This window comes from Ammospiza nelsoni, chromosome 14 (assembly GCF_027579445.1).
Source record: "Ammospiza nelsoni isolate bAmmNel1 chromosome 14, bAmmNel1.pri, whole genome shotgun sequence".
In the NCBI taxonomy this organism is placed as follows: Eukaryota; Metazoa; Chordata; class Aves; order Passeriformes; family Passerellidae; genus Ammospiza; species Ammospiza nelsoni.
In genome coordinates this window covers 8,802,164-8,829,657 of record NC_080646.1, presented here as the reverse complement: position 1 = coordinate 8,829,657, position 27,494 = coordinate 8,802,164, and the positions used below count along the sequence as shown (strand labels likewise).

Genomic DNA, 27,494 nt, shown 5'->3' with positions numbered 1-27,494 from the left:
TCACCAAGTGGCAGTACTTTAGCTTAATTCAGGATGCAGAGAAAAAGCAGTCTGTGCTATTCTCTACAGGAAATTTAGAAGCAAGAACTAAATGTTCTTTTTGTCGGACGCTGCAAGGGAAAGTTAACTACAACAGACCATTGATTTATGCAATCAAAATTGTTGCTGCACTGTGTGCAGAGCTATTAAGGAGAGAAAATACCAAGTTAGGAACAAGTAAAAACTCTCTTCAAACCCTTCCTTTCCCTCCCACTTTCTGAGCATCAAATTATGGCTGCTGGTATTAATATCTAGTATTTTTGGTCCGTTTTGCTGTGTTTTAATAATGGCACCAGAATATCGGTAACTTCTATGATGGAGAAAAGCTCTAAAAACTCACTTCCCTGGCCCCAGCAGAACCTGGAGCAGTTCATTCGATTCTGGAAAACAAGGCCAGCATCACAGAGATGCTGACAGAGGTTGTGTTGGTGCTAACCATAGAAAGGATGTCAGGGGACTCTCCACCACTGAACTGGAAGCCCTGTGGGACAATGACATTGCATGTTTCTCTGTTACTAAAGGCCAAAACACCATCATGCTTTTGCTGAGCAAGAACCTTGTGTCAAGCACAGGAAGCCGGAACACCAACAGCACCTACAGAGGGTTTGTTGGAAACACCACCCAGAGCTGGACAGTGCGGTGTGGTGGTGTGATGAGGGATGTCCCTCATCCACAACAAGGCAAACTTGGCTGTGAATTAAGCTGGGCTTCCTTTGAGCTCTGCTTCCCACCTTGATCTGGCCTTGGAGGGGCAGTGGAGGGGCTGCAGTGTGCTGTGGCTTTAAGGCAGTGCCAGGCAGCAGCAGCTTCTCCAGGCTGGAGCAGCGGGCAGTGATCCTCTGCTCCACAGGGCTCGCTGCTCTCTGCTTAATAACATTTGGCTGCTGCTGAGACGCCTGCCCAGCGAGCTGCAGGCTGCCTCCAGCCCTGCAGAGTCCCACCTGCTCCATGGCAGCAGCTCCAGGCTCCCCTGCACCCAGAGCTGCCAAGTCCTGTAAGAAGCAGCGCACGGTGAAGCGGCAAACCGGCATCTACACCTACCAGGAGCCTCCCCACAGGTAAGGGATCCCCCCTCTCCTCAAGGGACAGGCTGCTTTGTCCAGCACAGCAGTGGGAGCTTGTCTTTTCACTTCCATGCAGACAGGGTGTGTGTCAGGCTGCGGAAGGTAGCCTGGTTTGAGTAACAGTGTGGTAGTGTGGAAATGGGCATGAGAAAAATCCTTCTCTGTATTTTAAGATGTGTTTCGAACATCTTTGTTTTTCTTTATTTTGTCAAACTCATATTTCGTACTGAAATAGAAACACTGTACATAAAGCAAAGTAACTCCAAAGAGTTCAGGGTATAGCATGGTAAGAAGTCTCTAATTATTTTCCTGTGTAACTATAAATTTCCCTTGAATGTCCCCTGTGACTGAAGGGACGGGAGTGCAGACTAACAGATTAGTGGTCTGATGAAGTATGTCCCCCAAATATTATTCCATGGCATGGTTTAGGTTATGATTTATTTCTAAGTGACTAAAAGGCTGCCTTTTCAGCAAAATTGCAGAGAACTTTCCCAGCAAGTACATAGCCATACAATTGGGAAAGTTCCTGGCTGGTGGTTGCTGCAGTACATCAGATCCCTTCGTGTCATTCAGGGAGAAACAGTCACCACAGGCTTTTAGACCTAAGCCTCTGTAAGAATGAATATTGCTGCTGTTTCATAGACCAACAGGGAGTTGCAAGAGCTGTAGCGTAGCAAATGTGGTGACAGCATCAGAAAAGATGATTTAATAATCATCCACAGAAATCTGCATCAAAGCACAGGAATCTTTTCACAGGGACAAGTAATCCTTGGTATGTGGGGTCCCACACCCCTGTGCCCCTCAGCAGGGAAGAGGATTAAATGGTGACCATGACTGAATCACCTGCTCCCCTCATTCTAACAGTAAAATAATTGGTATGATTAATAAATAAATGTTATCTGCTCTTTCTGGAAATGTTTAGACAGCACTTTGTTCCAGAAAAATATACAGACAGTCTTGCTAGCATGATGTACAATCTGAATGGCTGGAAATGCTTGACTAAGAAAGACTGGGATTCATGGTCAGGAGTGGGGATAATTTATGACCGAACAGCAACTGGTGGGAAGGGGAAGAGGTATGTCCTGGAGATGGAGAAACCATCCAAATTATTAATCAACTTTAAAACAAGAAGGTTATGTGAGTTCTCTCACTCCCTGTTCCTACAATGCTCCAAGAGGTTGGATCCTGTGTGAGCCAGTGCTTTGCTGGGAATCCACAGCAATAACTTGTCTCCTTTTTGCTCTCATGGGGTATGTGCTGCCTGCCAGCAACTCAGAAGACGATGCTGGTGAAGAGAAGGCTGAGAGCCATGACCCAGAGCAGATCTTTCAGAACATCCAGTACCAGAAGGAGATCATGTCCAATATCCGCTGCCGGCCGTGGCCCATGCGGCAGAAGCTGAGGGCGCTCAGGTAAAGGTGCCTGTGCAGAGATTTTCAGGCTCACTGGCTGTCACAGTGCTGCCAGCCCCGGGAGGGAGCACAGGGATGATTTAGAGCTGCTAGGAAAGTGTTCCATGAGGATGCTCTGGGAGGATATGAGGGCTGGCTGACACAGCAGCCTCTGGGTGGACAGTCTGTAAGGGAAATTGTCTCTGGTGCGTGCCTGTGGCTCCCTTTAGAAAGTCACAGAACAAAAAAGAGCAAGAAATCATGCTTTGCCTATTAACTACTAAAAGAGACTGTCAGCTATTAATTGGTCTCAATGAAGGCTGTTGGTAATGCTCCATAATATGTTTTTAAGGTAAATTGTTTCACTGTGTCCCAAAAAGGAGAACCAGCCTGCCTTTTTAAGGTAATTACGTGGTATGAGAACAGAAGCTGGTCATAGCACAACAACACATTGTAAATGCAGTAAATACTGGACACTTGTAAGTTTAAAAAGTATGCTCATGTTTCACAGTTTAGGATTTCAATTATTATAATTCCAGATTTCCAGTGAAAGAGCATGTGACTAACTTTTCAGGCCCATCTGTCTAAACTATGTCAGGTCTTTCACCTCATGATCTCTGTGATATTTGAGGTTTTTTTTTCCCTTTTCATCTGGCATTTTCTGTCCAAACCCTGTATGGTGCTCAGATGGCAATGCAGCCATGAGGAATCTCTACTGTACCAAGAGCTCTTGTGTTATCTGGGAAGCAAAGAGAGGTTTTTCCCTCTTAGGGTCTGTGACTTCTGCTTTCCTGTCCTTTTGATCAGATCTTGGTGGTCCCAATCCTCCTTCTGCTGAGGTCATAGACTGTGTATGATCAGATAAACATGTAACTCTCACAAGACCATACCTGCAGAAGGGGTGTCAGTATCCATAGGAGATTACCAGACTGTAAAGGGGATCTTGCTGTTTTACTCACTTGGGTTCTAACATTTCAAAGAAAGACCTTGAAACAAAAGCACAGAGAAATAAATTAGAGGAACAGAAAACTCTCCCTGCAGTCAAACTCTTGAATGCCAAATTCTCTCAGACAAAATCTGAGTGGTTTTAACGTATCAGTAAAAAGCTCAATAGTCAGAGAAAAAAGCATTGCCTGTGTTAGGGGCTGATGGTGGGACAGCCCATGGCTGTATTTCAGAGCATTTGAGCCCTCTGGCAGGTGCTGTCGGTGCAGAATGAGAGATGTGAGCGATGCAGACTGACCTCCCCTCTCATGCAGGCAGGCCAAGGAGATCGTGCTCAAGTACGAGGGGAGGCTCACCAGAACCAGAGGGTACCAGGCTGCTGGGGCAGAGGTAAGGCTGCTTGGGCTCAAATCTCTGACATTTCTCTGAAATTTCTGCTTCCCACCAGTTTCATTTGCAGTTCTGATTCAGAGAAGTGTGTGCTTGCTCTGCACTCCTGATACTTCAGCTCAGGACTGTAGAGAGAGAAAAAAGCAGTTAAAAGCTTCTTTATTTTTTTTCCTTCTTCTCTTTTCCATTGTAATTTTAGTAATTACATTTTTGCAGACTAATTTCATGTGTTGAGGGATGAATATCCTTCTGTTAATGCAGTATAAGCTTTCTTTTCAGACAGCCTACAAATATTGATGCCTGTTAGAGGGGGTGATGTGAAAGGGATAACAACAAACATGATGCAGTATCCTCTGAAGAGCAATTTCAGCAAACTGGGGCCACAGTTCAATAGCTTAGCATGAAAAATGTGTCTGACTTTTAGTTTGGAAGACAATCCTACAATAGCTTATGTTAAATACATTATTAAAGAAGAGGCTTTGCTTGCATTATACTTAGAGAATTTGAATCAAATCTTAGCAAATCTATTTACACTACTGAAAATAGACACTGGCCTGAGTTTCTGGAAATTTATAATATTCAGGAAATTGTATTTAATCAGCAACCAAGAGAAGAATTCTTTAGTCATCTAAGCAGTCAAGAATATTTTTGTCATCATAACAAGTAGACTTTTAATTACTAATTTATCTTAATGCAAAAAGGCAGGGTTAGGCCAATAGAACACCAAGCATTTTATTCATGTGAACAAGTGAAGAGCTGCACATGTATCTGGTGCTCTGAGATGCTGGGCCCCATCTCAGAAAACTTTCCAATGTAGAAAGAGTAAGTTTCTTTGTTCTGCCTTTGCATGTGTGGCAAATGCAGTGAAGTAAAAATGCAGGTAAAATAAACACTATTTTTTGCCTTTGATATGAGTGGAACTAGGACTTTAGCTAGAAAGAAAGTGCTAAATCAGAATATCAGTAAATCAGAGATCGGGCTCGGTGCTTGCTCATATAATTCTTCCTATACAAACACAAAAGCTTTTCAATTAGAGTTCACAGTGAATAAAAGCTTGTGTCTAATCTAATTGCCTCTGTTGTATTTGCTAGAAGACATTCAGCACAGGGATGTAATTCAGCAGTTAATTAGTACCACTCATTACGTGTAGGGGATCTATATTCTTTTATCCTAGCACAAATTAGGGGTATAGAATTTACATTAGGGCTAAATTCAGCAACACCAACAGAATGAGCTGCCTTTTTTTGGTGAGGGGTTTTTTTGGTTTTTTTTGGTTTTTTGTTTGTTTGTTTGTTTTTTAACTGGAAGAGATTTTTTCCCCACATATTTTCTTACAGAATAACATGGTGACCAAGGAGACAAAAACTGTAGCACAGCAAAACAAGCACTACATCATCAAAATTAAGAACTCAGTGGTTGAACACACGCTAAGAACAAAATGCAGCTACTAGGTGTATATGTATTTGCATAGGTTTTTCATATTTGCAAAATATGCCTTAAAATATAGGTGGGATTTTAATATCTAGAAGTAAGAAAAATACTTTATAATGCCTGGAATACATTTTTTTCCTGTTGACATTGTGAAGTTATAGCTCTAACTCAACAACTCAAAAACTGCTCCCACTTTTGCACAGGTGGATTTTACTTTTTCTCCTCAATGTGTATGGTGTGTGCAGGAAGAGCATCTGGCCATGCAAAAATGGAGTTTGAATAAAGACTACAAAATATAACCACAGGATTTCTGCAGGTGTTGGCTGCACAACAGAGAGCTGAGAAGAAAGTAGTAAAATATGCTGCTGTTGAATAAAAAAAATCATATTTTTCCTCTAAGAGAATTTCCTTTGAGGCATTATGCTCCTAATAAGACCTTAGTCATCAATTTTTGTAACAATTCTTGTGATAAAAGAAAAGACATGAGCAAAATACCCAGCACTTTATTTTTAATTATTTTTTTCATGTGAGGAAGTGTCATATTTCTCTGCTTTTTTCTCAGCTTTGGAAGAAGTTCATTCGACTTGCATACAATTTTGTGGTAATCTTTATTCCTTGGGAAATGAGAATAAAGAAAATCGAGAGTAAGTATAAAGATTTCATGGTACTAGTAAAACACTTGTTAAAATGCTGAGTCTTTTGATTTATTTTTTTAATGCACTGAATTAAATATTTGGGAGGGAGTTGAATGCATATTTTCAGCAGTGAAATCTTTATTTTAAATTTTTTTTTAAATCTTTTCCTCATGCCTCAGAAACTGCACAGATCTCATTGATGGTCTTAGTTGGGGGGGTAACTTTTGAAAAAGTCAATTTTGTCCTTTTGGGATTCTGAAAATGAAAAAATTCTCTAGTTTGCTGAATGCCCTCCATAAGAAAGGTTTTTCTTTTTGCCTGTTATCCAACCACTTCATGGATAAATGATAGAAGCTTTTATAGACTGTGCAGGTCACATAATGGTTTTTTGTGGTTTAAGGTCATTTTGGGTCTGGAGTTGCCTCTTACTTCATCTTCCTGAGATGGCTGTTTGGAATCAATATTGTCCTTACCATAATGACAGGAGCATTTGTAGTCCTACCAGAGGTAAGAACACACTGTTCATATTTACAGAGAAGCATTTACTGTTGAACTTTCCTTTCTCAATGGAACAAACACCACACTTTAAGTCATGCATCAGTTTAAAATCTACACTGCAAAATTAATTATTTAAAATAAATTCCCCTATTAAGAGGTTTTTCTCTGCCAAAGGATAACAGACTTTTTTTATTAGTGTTCGAGATTGTATTTTGTCAACATGGTACTAATGTTTTTAGAGAATATGTTTTTATCTGATTACTAAAATAAAGAATCCATTCTTACAAGATGTAGTGGGTGTTGAATACACTTAAGTCCTATTAGTGTCATTTATACTAATGAGAAGTTTAAATGACACCAAGAAAAACAAAGCATCCCTCTCCAGACTCTGGATTATTGTCCATTAGAAAGCATTTCCTAAAAGTTCTGAACAGCCACAACTTTGTTTAGCTCTTGCATACGAGTAAGGCAATTTGTTAACTTGGTTCAATTATTCATAAACATTATTTTGCCTCACCTACCCCGTGCTTTAATAGTGTTATCAGAAAACATGGGAATACCTGATTTTATTCTCACTGCACAAAATAAAAAAGTAAATACCCCTCATATAATAAAAAGTAAACTGGAAAAATAAAGGTATTCACATTCACTTTTTAATTTTTAAGAAAAAGTAAATTTAATCCTGAACTATCATTTTGAGATCAAGCACTGCCCCATTTAATTTAAAAAAGCTCACATTGAAAGCATGGCTTTTAAAGCTGGCACAGTGCTGACACAGTGCTCGCTACCCTGAGAGCACCACCCATGTGGGCAGCTCTTGATGGGCTCCACTGTGCAGCCCTGGCTCAGATGGGCTCGTGGAGCTCCTGAGACCTTTTCTCTGTTTTCCCCATCTCCTGAGACCTTCTCTCTCTCTTTTCCCTGTGTCCTGACACCCCCTCTCTCTTGCAGCTCCTGGCCGGAGCCCCGTTTGGCAGCACGCTCAGCAAGACCATTCCCAAGGAGCACATTGCATCTGCTCAGGACCTGGACACCATCTGGTCCCTTGGGGCAAGACTCAAACCACTCCTTGTTATTTTGCTGTCACTGTTCTGTTGTGATTGCTAGTTACTGCTCTTACTGATGGGCTCTGGTCTTTGCAGGGCTACCTCCAGTACTCTGTTCTGTTTTATGGCTATTATGGCCGGGACAGGAAGATTGGGAAAGCTGGATACCGGCTGCCTCTTGCCTACTTCCTTGTTGGAATGGCTGTGTTCGCTTACAGCTTCATCATCCTTCTAAAAAAGTAAGACTGCCCATTTATTTACTGCTGTTCATAAACCTGTGTGCCCAGGCAATCAGCAATGGTATTTACTCCGCTTCCTCTTTATTTTGTGTAGTTCTATTAACACATTCACCTCTGCTATTATCATGGAGGCAGACTGAATTCAACTCTAGACTGCCCTTTATCTTGCTGTAATCCTCACTCTCTCTTCCATTTCCCAGCCTTTAAAAGAAGGGCAGCACAGGTCATCTCTAAGCTTTGTCTCTGTGGAAATCCTTTCCCCTCTTTTCTGTTATAAATATTGTTATGACAGAAATTTATATTTGAAGTGCAATGCTTTCAGCATTATTAATATTCCCCTCTATTGAAATACAAATATAGAAGTGCCATGCTAGGTGTAAAATCATTTGCATTGCTTTAGTGGGTACGTGGCATCCCATTGGAATGTAAGCTTAATTTCTTTGCTGTGGAAGGGAAGGAGTGGGAGTTACTTAGCAGAGAGAGCAAGACTGCCTGAGCTGGCCATAAATGCAGGGATGTGCAATGCTTGGAGAAGGGGCAAGGTCACTCTATCCTCTCCTGATTTGCTTTCTCTTCTTCCCTTCTGGATACCTATTCATCTGGCACAGTGCAGTCCAGGGATGTTTTCAGTGCTGTCTGTAATAGCTCTCAGTTTTGAGGTCAAACCTTCCCTTTTCATTTATTTTTAATCTACCTGCTGGTTTGTGCCAAGGGTCACTGGTATATTTGACACTGATCTACACATCTGTAATTTCTAGATAGGATCAGCTTTTCTTCTGACTTAGCTCAGTGATCCTTGCTTAGCTTGTACAGCTCCCCTTTAATGTTGTCCTTTCAGATGCCCTTTCTTTCATAAGCTATTAATCTTCATTTAATTTCCTTTGTTTTGCAATATTCTGCCACCTTGCTCACCTGACATGAGTAGGAGGGGTTTTCTTTCTTTTTCCCAAGGTCTGTAAAATGGCCCTGGGTTTCTATTTGACAGTAATATATATTTTGAGGGCTAAAATAGTACAGCAAACAAAAAACCTTGTGCACAATCAATAGTTATGCCAAACTAGATTTAATTCCTGTAAACAGCGATCTTAGTGATTATATATTTCAGCTGGATCCTACCTAGAGGTTGTAAGACTGAAATAGGTGTAACCCACATTTAGTAAGATTTATTTGCTTTATATGTCAGTTGTAAAGACTGTAAATATTGAAATGCTTTTCCACAGTGAGTCATTGCTCTTTAGATGTAAATTCAAGTTCATGAGCTGCACCTCACCCTGTTTTATGTTCTTCAGAAAGCTGCCAACAGTGATGCTAATTTCTGCAACCTTTGGTAGCTCTAAATGTGTAAACATCTTAAAACTATGAACCAAACCAGTGACTTCCTTCATTACTATCTTCACACAGAAGCAGTTAAATACCTGTTATTTTTTTACAGAATGGCAAAGAACTCAAGAATGAGTTTAGCAAGTGCCTCTGATGAAAATTACACTTTCTGCTGGAGACTGTTCTGTGCTTGGGACTATTTGATAGGAAACCCTGAGGCTGCAGAGAGCAAAGCTGCAGCCATAGTCAACAGCATCAGGGTGAGCAACTGACCTTTGAATTATTTCAAGTTGATTTACTTGTTAAACTGTAAGCCATGTAAGTTTTTCCACTCATCCCCTTGCACTTCCTATTGGTTTTTTTGTATTTATTTGCATACCTATTTGCCTAGGGGAGGGCTATATCACATCTATGTGGTATTAGAGGCACATCATATTTGCTGACATCCCAGCAAGGCCATTGTGTCTTTCCTTGGGAGAGTTTTATTTAATGTGCCTGTATGTGTGATAAGAAGTTAGATAACCAGAAACAAATCTGCTAGGGATGAAATTTCATTGAGTGTTGGAATCAAATTGATTTGGCAGGAAAATAAACAAATTTATAGAATGTATAATTGCTTTTATGCAAAGGAAGAGTTTTATGCCTCAGGGAATCCATGTACAACAGCTCATATTTTACAAGATGCTTTTTTACATGATAATAAGTTTTATATCTCTCTCTTTGGTTTATAACTTTCTGCACACAATTTATTGTTCTTTCTTCTTTATTTTATCAGCTATTAATCAGGCTCCCCAGGGAAGTGGTCATGGCATCAAGCCTGTTGGAGTCCAAGGAGCATCTGGATGATGCTTTTAGTGAAATGGTTCAGTTTTAAGTATTCCTCTGAGTATCAGGAAGTTAGATTCAATAGTCTTTATGAGTCCTGTCCAACCTGAGATATTCTATAATTCTATGGTTTATTTCATCTCTCCATAACAAATGGAGGGACTTATTATAGGTCTCTCAATATTAGAAAACTGCTAAAAATATAGATGTTTTGCATCTATAATGTAAGAGCACATGTGTTTTTATCAAAATTAACTTATTTCTCAAATTTGGTGTAGTCCCATTCTCATTGGAAAAAAATTACTTCAAATTGTGCCAAGAGTAAATTAATAAGCTATGATATTTAGTTATTTCAATGGCTGAGGATAACCTTTGACAGTACTGTATTATATTAGGGACACCCAGATTTTAAAGGCTCATCCTGCCAAAAAATCTGGAAGCGTAACCCTCTTGTTGTATCTCCTTGAACATGCATGACTGAAAATGCCCAAGTATCTGATTACTATGTATTTGTTTCTCAGAAATCTCCACCAGTTTTTAATATCACATATCAGTGCTATAAATCAATAAGGACAGTGGCATTTATCTGCTTGCACCTCCAGGATGTGATGGTTTTTTATTAGTATACTTTAATTTCTGTGAAAGATATGTACATTATTTTCACTGAACGTTATTAAAATGGTAATGCTGTGTTTCTTTCAAGGAAGCTATATTGGAAGAGCAGGAAAAGAAGAAAAGCAAAAACCTGTATGTATATGAGATAAGAGATACTTTTCAAAGCACTGTTTCAATGCAGATATCAGTGCTAATCTGCTTGTCTTATACTTCCAAAACCTGTTAGAAATTACCAAGGTGTCATTAAGACTGTATAAATCTTTTTCCTAGGGCAGTGACCATCAGCTTAAGAATTATTGCAAACATCCTCGTGCTTCTGTCCCTTGCTGGAAGTATTTACATCATCTACTTTGTCGTGGATCGATCCCAAAGGCTGGAGCGCACCAAGAAGGAATTGACTCTTTGGGAAAAAAATGAGGTACCCTGTCTTTATGCCACCTCTGTTTTTGATGCAGGATTACTGCCTGGGGACTTTCTGCAGCAGTAGTGTGCACAGAGGTGTAAATAGCAAGAGATGAGCCAGGAGAAATGAGGAATTAGTGGGCAGAGTGGATCTGCCTTGGTGCGCTTGCTCCCTCAGCTCTGCAGCCAGGTGTCGGTGCAGCTGAGCTGGGCAGTTCTAGCAGGTCCCTATTTTGTGAGCACAAAGCTTTCCTGTCACTTACAAATCTACTTTTACACCTAGGACAGAGCTGACCAAAGACTGGACTCATGGACTAGAAAGGAATTGACTTTGATAACAGTAACTGATTCAGTATCAGGGGATACTGAAAGTTCTGTGACTATTTCCATTCAGAGGAATGAGCGAGAGTAGGAAGTGAATAGGCATGAGGAAGCCACTCAGCCAGAGGAAGATGCTAGCACCATATTTCTTGCACAATAACTTTTAATTTCAATTAATAAAGTAGAACTTTGAAGCTACAATATCTGGAGTAAGGATTCCTGAGTGGTATTTCAAATCTATAACTTTTGATCATAACTACTGTTATTACTAATGTCAATAATAACTTTTTAAAGCATCTCCTCCAAGAAAAGCAATCACCAAAGCATGTGCCTCAGCAGCATTTCAGTCAGCCCAAGATTCCACAGAAGGCCATCATCAAGCACTGCATGTTTCTGTTCCACAGGTCAGTGTAGTTGTGTCTCTGATCACAATGATTGCACCCTCTGCTTTTGAACTTGTGGCAGCTCTGGAGATGTACCATCCAAGGACCACTCTTCGCTTCCAGCTTGCCAGGTATGGGCATTATTCGGTGTAAAAATATGTGGAGAGAAAAGGAGGAAAGGAGAGGTGTGTTCTGGTACATGTTTTAGTACAGCCAAACCAGAGAGCTTATGAGAAGTCAGTGGTTACCAGTGCTGGTAATCCTATATTATTCTCTTTTCAGAGTTCTTGTCCTATACCTGGGAAACCTCTACAGTTTAATCATTGCCCTCCTGGATAAAGTGGACAGTATGAGTGTCACTGTAAGCTTAACTTGATGTTTTCTGACATGTAAAGCTAGTACACTTCATAGACAGAATTCTGTTTATTGTGAAGTATGTAAAGTTAGATAAAAATTTGTTTGAAATTTATTAAAATATTATGGGTTGATAGGATTGCAAAGTTAAGTTTAGATAGTAATGTTTATTTACAACTATTTATAGAGTCTTTTTAATTATTAATTTTAATTATTAATTTTTAAGGATAACTTGATCCATTTGAAATATTTCCACCTACCTAAATTAGCTTTAAGTCCTGCCCTTTGGTGTTTCATCCGACTCTATCCATTGACAGCTGTTTAACAGTTGCCTAGCTGCTGCTTGTAAATATATGAAAAAAATGTCTGTGTGTGTGTGTGTGAGTGTATGCTGTAAAAGGTACAGACATCTGCACCTATGTACAGTTAAAAAGCAGCTTTTGGGACATTTATTATTTCAGGACTCTGATGTGAACAGCAATGCAAGTAATTCTACCACCTCCTTGGCAACCAACACTCTTTCTAAGGACGACAATGTAACCATTCCTAATGTACAAATGAAGAGAAATGGCTTTGTCATGTCAGAGGAGCATCGCACCCAAGGCCTGACAGACTCACTGGTTAACCAAACAATTTCCCTTAACACCCAGAACCCACAGGATCAGTGCTGGGAGACATATGTTGGTCAAGTATGTAATTGTTTTATTGTCATCAACTTACTCCACTTAATTCACATTTGACAAAAAGTTAAAATCATGCTGTGCTGTGTTTAATCTTAGAACTTTTCTTTGCATAAATTCCAGAATTTAGCTAGGGATGATGTAGGAAGAGTAAAGACTATGCAAAGTGCTATGGCCACAGATACAAGTTTTGGATTTTACTCATTATCTGCAGTATGTTTAGTGCTGTTCAAATGTTCTTTTGCCAGGTTTGGTCTCTGTCTTCAGCTCTGCACAGGCAGATCTGTACAGATCTGTGATATGGATCCTATTTTAACATGGTGGATCCTTCTAACCCCTACAGAGAAACAAAATGCACTGTGTTTTGTTTCTCTGTAGATTCAGATTGCTGCCTCAAGAGATGGAGATGCAGACCTGAAACAAGCACGAGATTGTGCTCTTGGTCATTTGTACAGTACCAGAAGTCTCTGCTTCAATAAATCTCTAGACAATCAAGTGCTCTTCACTTTTTCAGAGGGAGAGAGAACAACAACAAAAGGTTTCAAAATCCCATCAGTTTGTAGGAATGGGGAAAGTTGGATGGCAGTGCCATGTTCCCACATTTGGGGTGCAGAAAATCTGCAGATTTAATATGACATCTCTTGCTTCCCTACATGTGAAGGGTACATTGATTGTGACTTCCAGGGGCATTAATACATTCAGAGAGAAATTTTAACCACAAAAATGCAAAGATGTCACTGTGGTCTCTGACAGTGTCACAGTCATGTCCAGGCCACTGGATTAAGAACCATGTTAGTGTGCTTCTGTTTTTCTGAACATCTTGTTCCAGAATGAGGAATATTAAAGGTCTTGTTTAAACATGAGGAGGAAAAGACCCCTCTGAGGTTTATTAGCCTGATTTCTGTTCTTGTATATCCTTTGTGCACAATCTCATAGAAAATAGAGGGTTTGAATATTTGCTTTTTTCCCCAGAATAGCCTAGAGATGTATGGAACTGAATTTTTCCTATTTTAATTGTATCTATTTAAAGCTCAATTAAATATAGGATAACCACATTCTTTTTTAAGCATGAAACAACTATTTTTTATGGTTTGATGATCCTATGCCATTGGGTTGTGAGTTTGTCTGAATAGTAAGATTTTTCTCATTGTGAAACACTTTGCAAATATGTATTACAAGAGTCAGCTTAATAAAAGAATGGATGCAGTAGAAAAAACAAACCGTTTCAGTTTAGCTAGATACATTTTTAGAACATCAAAAAGAAAGTCAATAAAGTTTGACCATCACGACCAGAATTTTACAGCTGCAAACAAAAAAAAGCACCCTGGAAGCTTGATTATATTTATTGTCTTTAAGAGAACAAAGACAAGTAAGGGAAAAGTCAAATAGGAAAAATTTAAAAGGAAATTATTCATATATTCAATTCATATTTTATCAGAATATTGAGCTTGAGCCAAAAATAGAATTACAAATGCAAAAGAGCCATATGCAGTCCATTTGCTTTCAGAATGACTCAGTATGTGTGAAAAATGTGCATTTCAGGAGATGCTCAAGCTTTCAATTATCGACATGATTTTCACAGTGGCAAGCATCCTGTTAATTGATTTTTTCCGTGGGCTGTGTGTCCGGTATCTGAGTGATTGCTGGTGCTGGGATCTAGAAAGCAAGTTTGTAAGTACAATCCTTATTTCATCAAGCTAAGATGTGGAAGATTGGTAGGCTCCTTCCCTCAGTACTAAAAGTCCTTAAAGTCTTTCCACAGATGAATAATTTCTCAGTAGCACGCATCTAGAAAGGCACAGCTCACACTGAGTTTAAATTGGAGGGTACAGGATAAACATTGAGATTAATAATGTTCTCAAGCCTATTCACATGGCTCTGATGCAAAAACTTTTGGTTTTCACAAAATAATATCTTAGCACAGTTCCCACAGTCTGAGGTGACACAGAGGTCACGTAGTTGTTGCCCACATCCTCTTTTCTGCAGCTCTAACATCTTTACTTAATGTAGATAGTGATCCAAAAAACAGTAACCAACACCACACAGCCCGCTAAGAAAATTACAGTGGGTAATACTTGGTTTGCAAGAAGCTGTTGGCATGAAAGGCTGTGGACTGTTTGTCCTTAAAGATGTGAAGTAAACTAAAGAGGAATAAATTTGTTTACTCCCCAGTGCAGAGAAGGTTTTGCTGTGTTCCCACTGCCTGCCAGCAGTTGGTTTTTGATCTGGATGTTTCAAGCCATGTACTGTCTGCAAACTGATTCAGTCAAATGAACCTAATAAATGGCCTGAAAATGAGATTAAGATAAAGGTATTCATCTTACACTGTGTTTCTTGTAGCCAGAATATGGAGAATTCAAAATTGCAGAGAACGTATTACATTTGGTCTACAACCAAGGAATGATCTGGTATGTAGTCCTTAAGTGTTTTTTTCTTGTCCTTTGTTGGCTGATTGCTAAATCAATCTGATTATTTAAATGAAACCTATTTAATTACGATATTGACAGGGTAGTCTTTTAGATTAAGAGATCATCTGTTAATAGTGAGCTATTAATCTGTTTACCTGGTGTGAGGTTAGGGGGTTTTTTTAGTTTATTCTACTGCTATCAAAATGGCCTCTGGCAACATGAGATATGATATGGTATGATATGATATGATATGATATGATTGATATGATATGATTTTTCCAGGATGGGAGCTTTCTTTTCACCTTGCTTACCAGCATTCAATGTGCTCAAGTTGATTGGACTCATGTACCTGAGGAGCTGGGCTGTGCTCACATGCAATGTACCACATCAGCAGGTTTTCAGAGCATCTCGGTGAGTCAAAATGAGAGTGAAAGAGAAGGAAAAAATCAAATGCAGGCAATGGAAATATGTTTCATCAATATGAAGAAAATTACAGGAGGTTTTAGCTCTAAAAGTTAAAATCAAATTTCACACTAACACTGATGGCAAAGGTCTGAGGAAAAAAGACAAAGTAACTGAGAAACTGAAGGGTTTGTAAAGCAAGGTAGTTGAAGATGTGCAAGAATTAAAAAATATGTCAGGGAATGTTCCTAGATAGCTACTATGGCCAAACATAAACGCTTTATTTCCATACAAATCTGACAGAGTACAATAACCTGTATGTGTTAACTGTTGCAAGTCTTATTTCTTGATGTTTGTCTCTTTAAAAGATATGCAATATCTGCTTTTGTCCATTGCATTGCATAACACATTTCCTCTTTTTTTAAATCATGATGAATATTTTAATTGTTTCTTTCAAATGGAAATAATTTTAGGCATTGTTAATTCTTAATAATCCATTATTTCTAACATTTTTTAAGATTAATTGACTTCTGCTGCTGTTCTTTTTCTCCCCCAACACAACTGGGCAGTAAGGGCAGCTTTTTTCAAAGGGTGCAGTAACCAGTTCTCTGGCTGCAGCAGTGGTATCTGGAAAGCAGTGCAAATAGAATTTTGATCATTAGAAGTCTGTTGAAACCATCTCTGTTCAGACTTTCTAATTATAGCAGAAGATTTTAATCTTTCAGACATGCTGATCTTGAACTGGATAAATAGATTCAGACTTGCACCTTTTATGTTGTCTCTGGTTTCCTCTCTGACAAGTATAATCTGAAACATGTTACACCTTCTTGCAGATCCAATAATTTCTACTTGGCCATGCTGCTGTTTATGCTGTTCTTGTGCATGTTACCAACAATTTTTGCTATTGCCCGATATAAGCCATCCTTAAGCTGTGGCCCTTTCAGGTAAGGTATGATGGACAATGAAAATTGCAAAGATTTTATTTCCCCTTCTTACAATAAACTTATCTTTCATAATACACAAATTACAGATGTAAATTCAAAACAAGTTGAGAGGAAAATGCTTTTCTGCTACCAATATTTTATTGTTTATGGTTTAAGAAGGTGAACAGGTCAAAGTTCTGAGTTGATTTGCTTTACATACATAATTTAGTTAGTTTATATTTACAAAATGTAATGTGCCACTGAGAAATCTCCCAAACATCACTGTCTTGTGTCTTCATACAAGCACCCTCCAAGCTTGCTTTTATTCAGTGCAGCACTGCTTAATAGATATATTCAGGATTCCTTACAACTTAATTTTACTTTTTTTTTCTTCCCACACCTCCCATAGTGGTCAAGAAAAAATATATGATATTGTTTCTGAAACAATTCAAAATGATTTTCCCACATGGTTCAACACAGTGATTACTTACATCAGCAGTCCTGTGGTTGTCCTGCCTGCACTACTACTGTTATTGTAAGTACTTTGTTTTTTGTAGGCAGGGTAAATTGATTGTATTAATACTGGCCTTATCTCTGGAGAGTCAAATGTAGATACTGAGGAACAAACATTGCACTGTTATAATTTCATTAAGCATAACCGAAACAACAATTCCAACACCCCATTGAAGGTGTGGTATATGGACCAGACAGGATGGAAGTATGTTAAAAAGACTTTCAAAAGGAATTTCTCCTTCTGGGATACTTTGTTAGAAGATGTTCACTGCATTGTGTCAAGGCTTGCAGTGCTGATGGTTCCAGGAAGTTTAAGAACCTCTTCCCTCTTAAGAGCTCTTCAGAAATAAATTTTCCATTTCTTCATGGTCATCCGTTCAGTTTCTGACACTGAGCAGGACTTAGTCTGTCATTTAAAGAAGCTACTCAGTCATCCAGATTTATGACAAGATAAATCAATTATGATGGTCTGCTCTTAAGTGTTAATTTAATATAACTTCCTGCAGACTCTCCAGTGGAAGTCTTTTCTTATTTGGGTTATAAATAATTGTTCACAGTTGGGAAATAATATTGATTTTGAGCTGTTTGAAATTCACTTTGCTTCTCTGAAAAGTTCTATTTTGTTTTGCTTGTATCTTTGTACCATTTTCTTCTTGTGCAAACTGCAGACAAAGCCAGAGTTTGTCCCACTGGTAGCTGTTCAAATCAGAAAGACCAAAGCATCATTTCTGATTTGTAACTTTTTCCTCTAAGGTCCCAGCCATGTATTATTTATAAATTTAAGTATTACTTTTGACTGCTTCAAACTGACAGCTAAGCACATATGTAATTGTTTCTAGTATGAGATCCAGCTGTAAGACTTTGTCTGAAAGCCAGTGCAATCCATTTTGTCAGGCCATAATCTGCCAGGATCTGATCTCATCTGTGCCAGGGCAAACAAGGTGTTATTTCAGCCAGCCAACAAAATAACATTGCATTGGTATGGTTGAGCAAACTCAGCTGTAACTATGATGTCCCTGTTCTGTAACCTTGGACTGGAAAAAAACAAAACAATATCTGTCAACATTATTTGTCTAGAAATAAAAAAACCAAAACAAAACCATTTGGAAATGCATCCCAGGTTACATACACAATGAAAGTACTTGCAAAAACCACAGGTGAAATTAGAACCGCTGTTGAATGTGTTTTCAGTGTCATTTCTTTCATCTATATTTGCTTGAAAGAAGGCTGTAATCCATTATTACAATATAAGAAAATGTTACAGAGCAGCAGCTGAACTTGTACATCATTTTGACCTATAAACCCTTAAAAAGAAACTGTCAAGAATGTGTGAAATGACTCATAATCACCCCTTTCTCTTCTAGCATGCTAATCTACTACCTACAAAGTATTGCAAGATCATTAAAATTCACCAACAGTCAGCTGAGAATGAAGATACAAACGGTAAGTATGGTGAAAAGCACTATTATATGTAATTTGAGGGGTCTTCAGTAAAGTATGAGCCTAATTAAATCTCTAATGTCACTTCTAGTCTTTCACAAAATAAAACAAATCCTGTATTTTTAATCCTTACAGAGCTGGGGATTTATTCTCTAATCCATAATAATTTACAAATTCTCATTCTTCTGAATGTATTTTAGGAAAGAACTGAAGATAAGAAAAAGGTGGTTCAGATGGCAGTAGGTAAGTTGGTGACCTTTAGAAATGCCACTATTAATAAAGTATTTGGATGTAAACCCATTTTGATTTCTCATACATATAGGGAAGTACAATAACATTTTTAAAGCTGTATTTCCTGTAGAATCCTCCTTTTAAATGGTTTCTGAGCTCAGTTTGACCCAATCCTGGCAACACTGAAAGGTATTGTGCATAGTTTAAACCTGAATTCACCTGGAATTTTTGGACTGGGTATTTTCCTGCTTTTATCACCAACAGGGAAAAACCTGGGATGCATCTTTGATAATTCAAATAATCTCAGACTTTGCATGCAATTCAGAGACTGGTAGGCAGATGAAAAATTGGCTTATTGCCCCTTTTGCAATCCTATAGTGCAATATTCAGTATTTTTTGTGTCCCCAGTTCTACATCTGCTATGTAGTGTAGTATGAAGATATACCCCTTTATCACTGAGTCTCCCAGTGCGACAGCTGTTTCTCTTTTCTGAATACAGGAGGTTCTATTGGCCTTGGATCCCTGACTGAAGGGGGAATTCAAGCCACTGAATTTGCACAACAGTTTCTAAATGTAGAGACATGGAAATTTCCTCTAATAATATCTGTTTTCTAGCCAGAATCCAAAATCTGGATGCTAATGACAAAAGACCAGAGCAAGAAACTGATATCATCAGCCAGGAGTCTTCTGCTCGGTCCTCAACACCCCGAAAGAATGGCAGTGTCTTGAACTTTGAATCTCCCGTGAGCAAAGGCACCAGAATTCAAACCATTTCCCAGTCTGTGCCCCAAGCTGTGCCAGCAACTGATGTTGTGAGACCTGCCAATGCAACTCCCACAACTTCGACCTCTTTAACACCAGCTCCCTCTGTGTCAAGTGTACAGAAACCAAGAAATGATCATATCACAAACAGGTAAGACTGCTTTGGTTTTGAAATTGTATTTATTCCAGCAGCTCCATGCCATACTTGTTTATTTTCAAAACAGCTGTGCATTCAGACTGTCTGGAGCTGTAAGACAGGAGAGGGATTTTTCAAAAGCAGATACATTCACAGGTACTATTGATATTGTTGGTGACACCACATCCTTAATTCTCCCTTAACAGAGATGGGATTATAAACCTTTTGAAATTATGTAACTGATGGAGTTTACACACAGCTCAAGCAAAGGTAAATACTAGACTTGCCCTCAGGCACATAACTAAAATACTTTGTGCAGGATACCATCTCCATGAAGAAAACAAATATAAAGCGAAGGAACTTTCTGCAGAATATCTGTGCAGCTTTAGTTGTAAAAAAACTAGTCTGGTATATCAGTAGATGGATGCTTTAAACTATCTGCTGGGTTTTTTTTCCAAGAATAAACATAAAGAACAATTCTCAGAACAATAAGAAAACAGAAAGGGAATATAATTTGAGAGGACAAATGTGAATCCTTTCCTAGAGAACAACAAATATATCTCCTAATTTCTAGGATATGTTTCTAAAAATTGTTCTAAAAATTTGGAACAGTGGAGATATGATAATCTCTACTTTTTCAACCTAGTCTTTGGCTTACACAGCAGTGAATCCTTCTATATTAATTTCCATTAATTTATAAGTGTGTATATCAGTATTTCCTCTCTTTTCCTTCCTTCCTAAAGATACCCAAGTGTTGTCCATAGGAGTGCAAGTGAGCTGTGCAAAACAAAGCCCTACACACCAGTGACTTTCAAAAAGCACACTGATGATGTCCATTCTGAGCCTCTGTTCAGAAAAGCCATTCGGCAGGTAAATTCGGATGCCCTTGGGGCAGGGGCTCCTGTATTTTTGGGATGCAGACCGTATGCTACCAGGTATTTTCTGGTTAATGAAAACGAATCCCGCAAAAAATCGCTGCGTTCTACCTCCCGACTCCAAAGGCACTTCAGAAAGGAGGAAGCAGGAGACATTATTGAGTTGTATCCACGCCATGTCAGGAGATACGTGGTTCGGACACCACACCAGATGTATTCCCCTCATCCCAGTGAAGATGAGGAGGATGAAGAAGAACTTGAGAAAGAATTCATGAACAGATCCCATCGCCCTCGCTCGCTGTCTGACCTTCGGCCAGCATCACCGTTTTACATTGGGGATCGTGCTGATGGCCACATTGTAATGAGCAAAGATCTAGCCAGAGTGCATTACAAATCCTGGGATGATGGTTTTGAGCTGGACCTGGACAGGCCTCCATATGCGTACAAGAAAGTACACCTGAACTATCCTGAACCTCGTGTGAAACCAAAATCAAAGCAAAAGCTGGAGCAATCTCTAACAGAGTCTGATTCCATTTCCATTGAATCCAGCAGTGATCCGCAGAACAGCAGCAATGACCAGTACATCCAGGTCATTCATACCAAGGACAAGTATCCAAAAACTGGGGCAAAACTCGCCAAAAAGAAATCTAAAAACAGTGTTGATCTAAGTATGTCTGAGCCTAGTGAACTGGTGTGCTCAAATGTCTGAGAAAGTGCCCCTGCCTCGTTGTGTTTTGAGCCGGTGTATGTGCAGTTGTGCTTTATTTGCTGTTGGAGGTCTGTCAGAGTAACTGCAATGTAGTTTTTGTAAAAATCGTGTATGCAGCCGCTCAAGCTGGGAAAAGCCTTGTTTTACTCTTTATTGTACCTTGCTTTAAAATCACAACTGATATGTCGCAAATCTTAGAAAAGAAGGTTATTCCAATTTATTCCCTTCTGTTACGCTGTCAAAACCCAAAATCTCTGCCTACTGGAAAATCAAAAGCAATGTACTTGGGGCACTTCAATTAAAACAATACAGAAATACATCAGATGAGGCTCTTTTTATCTGATGCAGCCAGAGCTGAAGATGCTTCCTGAATAAATTCAGCAGGGAATCAGCTTCCTGCAAACCGAGTTGCTAGAGTAGATCTTGCTGTGCCTTGTTTGAATATGCTGTGGCCCAAACAAACCAGGAAAAAATGTTATATAGAGAGAATAGTGAGTTTCTTTAGACTGTATCACAAGGGCAGGGGAGTTATTTGACAACGTGAGTCAGACTTCCAGATTAAATCCTACATCCTCTATTAATTTTCTGGTGATCCAGACCAGCCTGGTAACCTTCTCAGTGGTAAATTTTCGATGCGTGGCCTTTAAAAGACTCACTTTATTACTAGTAGTTTCCAAATTCTATCCCATTCTTCACCACTGCAATTTCGCACTTCCTTTAGATACTGAAGATTCCTTGGTTGGTTTTTCGCTTGTTTCTCTCCGCGTCACTGGGATTGGGACTACACCAGTGACGAGCGCGGGGCGGCCCGATCTCTGGGGCAGCCCCGCTCCGCCTCCGATCCCACACGCGTTACCACATCCCCGCCGTGCCTTCCCCGCCGCCCGGGCTCTGCCGCTCCCCAGCCCCGCACTCGCTGTCCCGTGAGGCGCGGCCGGGCCGGGCCGGCGTCACCCTCAGGTGAGGGGCGGTGCCGCCATCGGCCCAGGGGCGGCGCGGCGCGGGCGCTCAAAGCGGCGCGGCAGCGGCCACGCCCGCCCGCCATGGACTGCGCGGGGCGCGCTGAGGAGGCGGCCGAACAGCTGCGGCTCTACCGACGGGACCCCGACGGCTGGCGGGGCTGCCGCAGCACGGTGGGTCAGGGGCTGCCGAAGCCCGGTGGGTGGGGGGGATGCGGCGGGGACGTGCGGGAGCCGGCCTGGGGACTGAACGCTTCCCGTCCCGCAGGGTGAGGTGGCGGTGTCCTGGAGACCCTCGGCGGAGTTCGCTGGCAATCTGTGAGTAATGCTCGTTCCTGGGGAGCGGGGTCCTGCCCGCGGTGCTGCCTGGGCCAGGCAGGGTAGAGCAGCGCGGTTCGGTTTCGTTTTGTCCCCCGCAGGTACAAGGGAGAGGGCGTCCTGCCCGCCAGCCCGCAGAACGTCTGGGAGTGCATAAAGCCGGTGGCCGGCGGGCTCAGGACCAAGTGGGACCAAAACGTGAAGGACTTCGAGGTCATCGAAGCCATCAGTGATGTAAGTTCCTTAAAAACTGTTCTGGGGAGATTAGTGCAGCGTTTGGGCCTTATGAGACAGCCGATGTTATGTGCAGGGAGGTAGCAAGTCTTAAGTTGTAGTGTGTTTCTGGCTGCATCAGCTGAATGATTCTGGTTTAAGTAAGAAACCTTTTTTCCTTTGGTTTTGTTTCTTTTTTGCTTTGTCCTTTTGCATACACTTTATAAGTTTTATTAACATATATATATATATATGTATAGACAATAGTTTATTTTTCTGGAAGGAAAAATATGTTGTTGGCTAAAAATATGCAAATGTATAACATATACATACATATATATTCATACATACATATATATATGCATGTATAACGTTAAATATATAACGTTAAAGATTCCTGCACTACATTGTTGTTAATGCTGCTAATCAAGTTAAGAATGATTGTTTTTAGCAAGCTCAGTGTGATGTAAGAATAGGTTTAGAGAATACACAGACTTAGCTAAGCAGTGAGGCATTCACGTCACCAGCCATCAATTCAGGCCCCATCTTTCACCATGGCAGCAGTGACGCTCTGCCCTGCACATCACACCCTGCCTTCAGCTGGCCTCAGCACCCAGTGCTTTGCATCTGTCATTAAAATGGAGATGCTGCAATTTGAGCAGACAGATGAGCAGGGCTGTGTTTGAGCAGCAGCTTCTGCTGGCACGCTTGTACAGTCTAATTCCTTTTTTTAAAGGATATGGGAAAATTAAAAGAGCATTGGTTTTAGCTCCCGAATCTGAAATGGTCATATGTGCTCAGAGGCAGCCAGGTGCAAACACAACTAGTCTCAGAAATGTTTGTGGAAGTTCCAGGAAGTTTATTTTTATATTTCTACAGAGGAAATCCTGTAGGCATTTAGTACTCATTATAGACAACTTCAGGAATGCTGCAGCCTGCCACTTGAAATTCACAGACTTGCCAGGACCTACCAATGTGGTAGAAACTTCTGTTTTGGGAGCCAGTCAGGGAGGCAGATGGTAGCATTAATATTTGTGCAATGTAACAAACTGGGTTATCAAGTTGTATCCTGTGTATACCACACAAAGAAATTATCTTTGCCAGTGTCCTGGGGAGGACAAGAGTTTTAACTATCCTGGGGCACAGGTGTGCCAAATTTGCATTTCAGCATCTCTTGTGGTATCTGTCCCTTCTGAACATGGAAGCAATGCCTTGTCACTCTGTTTTTCTCCTGCCCTTGATTGATCATAGTGGTGCCTTTTGCCTGTGGTGTTTCTACATCAACAAAGGATGTAGAATACCTCGATGGAGTTTAGAAAGTATAATTAAGAGTGCCATATTTTTCTGCTGTACTTTTGGAAACATAACTGACATAATAATTCTGTTCTGTGATTTCCAGACTGTGTCTATATGCAGAACCACAACCCCTTCAGCTTGCATGAGGATTATTTCACCAAGGGAATTTGTGGATGTAGTAGTGATGAAGCAATACGAAGATGGGACCATGCTGTCTGCTGGTGAGGCACTTGTGTTCTGAACAGCTTCATGTTTCATTTGGAGATAACCAACAGCTACTGGAGACAACTATAAAAGCTACAGAAATAAACATCAAATGAAAATTAAGTAACAAGCTGGTCAGTAGTTGTTGACCTGATCTTAATCAGAAGAGAAAATAGTAATCTCTCTACATTTTTGTTTCCAGAGTATATAAATCATCTTAAGACTCAGATATTGATAAGACTGGCCTATGGTTTGTTCCCTTGCCATGCTTTTGAGCTTGAATAAGTATTTAATTTAGTGTTAAATTCTGGGGTATTTTGAATGTGTTTTTTTGTTGTTTTAATAGTCTGAAAGGAGTCCCATTTAGGCTAAATCCTATTTTAACATTTCCTGCACAGGGTTCAATGAAGCCATTGAATAAATGTACCACTCCTGTATGTGAAAACAACTGACTTGATGAAAACAAGCAGTGCTGATTTTTAAGGGGCTGCCACTGTAGGTTTCTTTGGTTTTTCACTTTGATTCTGTTAATTGTTACTGATCTGAGCTTTTATTGCCCCACTGTTCAGGTGTCCCATTTTCCTATCCTGTTCAGAAAAGCCTTGTCAGGAATTTATTTATATACTTCCTAGAGTGCAGCTTTTCAGCAGCCAAGTGATGTATCTGTGTGATGTGGATTTGTTGGAAGCAGCCCAAATGACCTCTCAAGAAAAGCAATGCCCTCACACAACATGGCCTTGATGAAACTGTGTCAAATGTCAATGCTTCTTCCTTCAGAGCTCAGCAACAATTCCTTCTAAATTCAGCACTTCTTTGATTTCTCCATTCTAAGGCCAAAGTGGTTTCTTTTAATGGTCTTTTCTGACCACTTGTCAGCCCCACACTGAAGAGGTTGTACTGCAGTTCTTTTTAAATACATTTTGAATAGTGACTTTGCTTCCCATCTGGAGCTTTGCCTGCCAAGGGCTCTTTCCTGTCTGCTGGAAGAATGACACTTTCCTTCAATGCTTTTTCTTTCAGCCACCAATGTGGAACACCCACTGTGTCCTCCTCAACCAAATTTTGTGAGAGGTTTTAATTATCCTTGTGGCTGTTTCTGCATACCTGTTCCAGGGTAAGAAACATCCTGCTTGAATGGTATAAACTCTAAAGCCCTCCTTATCCATTGTGTGGTGTGTCTATGTGTATGTGGCCACATGTGACCTGAAACCTCTTGGCAATGGTATGTTTCTGCCTTTCATTATGACTGAGTGTTCTTCTTGTTCTCATTTTTGTGCAATGAATTAGTTTATCTTCATTTCCTAGAGGGAAGTCTTTACAGTTGCAGAAACTGTTATCATGGTGCAATTCTCCCTGACCTCTTGAAATTCACAAATTCAGACAAGAATGGTCTTATTTTTTGGTAAATGAGTATCTGGTTGATTTGCCATAATTTATAAACAGTCATGTAGCTAATTAGGGCCTGGATAAACTTAACTTTTGTAGCTACATTCACTGAAATTTGTCTGGTTTGTTTGAAAAAAGAAAAGCTTTTGGAAGTATCTATTCTAATACAAGTAAGAGTCACTGAAAAGTTCTTGATGCTCTTAAGCCACTGTCTATAAAATGACTTTCATTGTCTTTGCAGGGAGCCAAACAGGACTGAGCTCCTCACTTTCTTCCAGACGGATCTTGGTGGCTATCTTCCCCAGACAGTGGTGGATTCTTTTTTTCCATCTAGCATATCTGGATTTTACAGCAACCTGACCAAAGCTGTTAAGGCATTAAAAGCATGACAAGATGAGTTCTTTCATCAACAGCTGAGGGTAGGAAACAACCTGTCAGCTCGTGGGTATAAATACAAATTTGGTCTCAGGGCTTTTCTGTCTGCTGAGATAGAAAAAAAGATGACATGAAACAATGAACTGAGTACAATATATTTTTAAACCAGCATTTTCTGACTCATTGCAGAACAATGCATTCTTATGTAATACAAAAATCTTCACTTTAATGATTAGAAAAATACCACATCTGAGGCTGGAAGAATCCTGGAGGCAGCAGTGGTGACTGCAGGAAGACAGGCACATACTGGATCTGTTCTTGCCCACTCTTTGGCAGTGTCTGTGAGGTGAAGCATTGCTAAAATCCACTTAGCACCACATCCAGGTGCAGGTCAGCTCTGTTTGGTCTCTGAAACTCCCTGTAGATTCCTGTGGAAAAATGTTTCTCCCCCAAAAGAAGATGTATCCCTCCTGCTGCCAGCACTCCTAGAGCTGCTGCGATGCCTCAGTGGGTCCAGCCTGCACATGGTGAAAGCCAGAACAAATGAGATTATGTAGAGAATTTCACTTGTTTGTTCCAGCAGACAGCAATAGTGATGGTAAATATGCCTTAAGTGCTTTTTTTTTTTTTTTGGGTCAAGGTCCAGCAGTGCTAATCAATGCACAGGTGTGTGGGCTGGTAGATGGACTCTCTCCCTTTCCCCTCTCTGGTACCAAAACCAGTGGTTTCACAGTGTCATGACACAAACTGAACTAAATAGAGGCAATAAAATAAGAGGATTAAGCACTTTAATTGCCATTTTTTAAAAGGCCTATGAAATGACCACTTTGAACTGTATTTGAATGTTTTTTGGTTTCCTGTGGGGAGAGGTTTAACGGGTAAATAATCTTTTTATTAGCTTTACCTTGACAGGCCATAAGGATGTTGCTTTTTTCTATGACTGGTTTGCCTCCCAGCATTCCATTGGTAAATCAGCACCTGAGTTTTGTGCCAAGGTGTGTCCATTTTAGGAGATATCTATGGTGCTGGTTGCTGCAAGAAAGTCAGACATTACTGTGGATTACATATAATTACAAAAATAAAAATAATTGCTGAGTGAGGAAGTTAAATGCAGGTTGTGATTTTACTGTGGTGACTTGATTATTTAACAAGGTTTATATGCTCTGCTTTCTGCCCCTGTATTTTTTTATCTTTGGTATAGGACATGGACTTGCACAATAAGTTTCCCACTCTAAACCTCACCCTATGGACTAGTTTTTCAAGGAGATAGTTTTTAGTCCAGTCTCCTTTGTATACAAAGATGTAAAAACCTGTGTGAGTGTGGTGAAATAAATATTTTTTGTGCTACATCTTACTGTTTTTCCTGTATCATCCTTTGAAATGGTTCCTCATACACTGTTCTGCCATCAGGGAAGCCAAACAGCTGCTTAGACCTCCAGCATGTCTCTGAATTTAAGGCAAAGAGAGGGAAAAAGCCTTCCCTGATAATGTCCACTACCTAGGGAAGAGGTGTTTTGGTGAGAACACTTACCCTCAAGGCTCTCTGCTCTTGGTTGGTCTTTTTTTCCAATTGCTGCTTTCTATACTTAGGAAGAATGACAAATTCATTGAGAAGAGATGTGGGTCTTCATACTGCGGAGGCTTCTATATATTTTTGTAAGTGTACTGAAGTTTTTAGGCAAGAATTATAATATCTTGGCAAGTCTTGCCAGGATTAGCATTAATTTAATTAGCAGAAAGTTCAAGAAGCGCAGCTGTGGTCGCCA

General features: G+C 40.0%; 2 protein-coding genes across 2 annotated transcripts; both read left to right on the top strand.

Annotated features, from left to right (window-relative positions):
* The first annotated feature begins 987 nt into the window (after positions 1-987).
* On the top strand, positions 988-20,977 carry TMC3 (transmembrane channel like 3). The gene is made up of 22 exons (XM_059482448.1): positions 988-1,097; positions 2,372-2,515; positions 3,754-3,829; positions 5,823-5,904; positions 6,296-6,402; positions 7,345-7,443; positions 7,536-7,678; positions 9,111-9,258; positions 10,527-10,570; positions 10,709-10,856; positions 11,566-11,675; positions 11,827-11,905; positions 12,360-12,587; positions 14,121-14,249; positions 14,919-14,986; positions 15,269-15,397; positions 16,222-16,332; positions 16,721-16,846; positions 18,189-18,267; positions 18,465-18,507; positions 19,111-19,408; positions 20,137-20,977. Exons 1-22 carry the CDS (start codon positions 988-990, stop codon positions 20,975-20,977), a joined length of 3,342 nt encoding a protein of 1,113 aa, XP_059338431.1.
* A 921-nt stretch (positions 20,978-21,898) lies between these two features.
* Positions 21,899-27,077, top strand: STARD5 (StAR related lipid transfer domain containing 5). The gene is made up of 6 exons (XM_059482491.1): positions 21,899-22,110; positions 22,205-22,254; positions 22,356-22,488; positions 23,867-23,984; positions 24,988-25,081; positions 25,595-27,077. Exons 1-6 carry the CDS (start codon positions 22,021-22,023, stop codon positions 25,740-25,742), a joined length of 633 nt encoding a protein of 210 aa, XP_059338474.1. The 5' UTR covers positions 21,899-22,020; the 3' UTR covers positions 25,743-27,077.
* Positions 27,078-27,494: the final 417 nt, after the last annotated feature.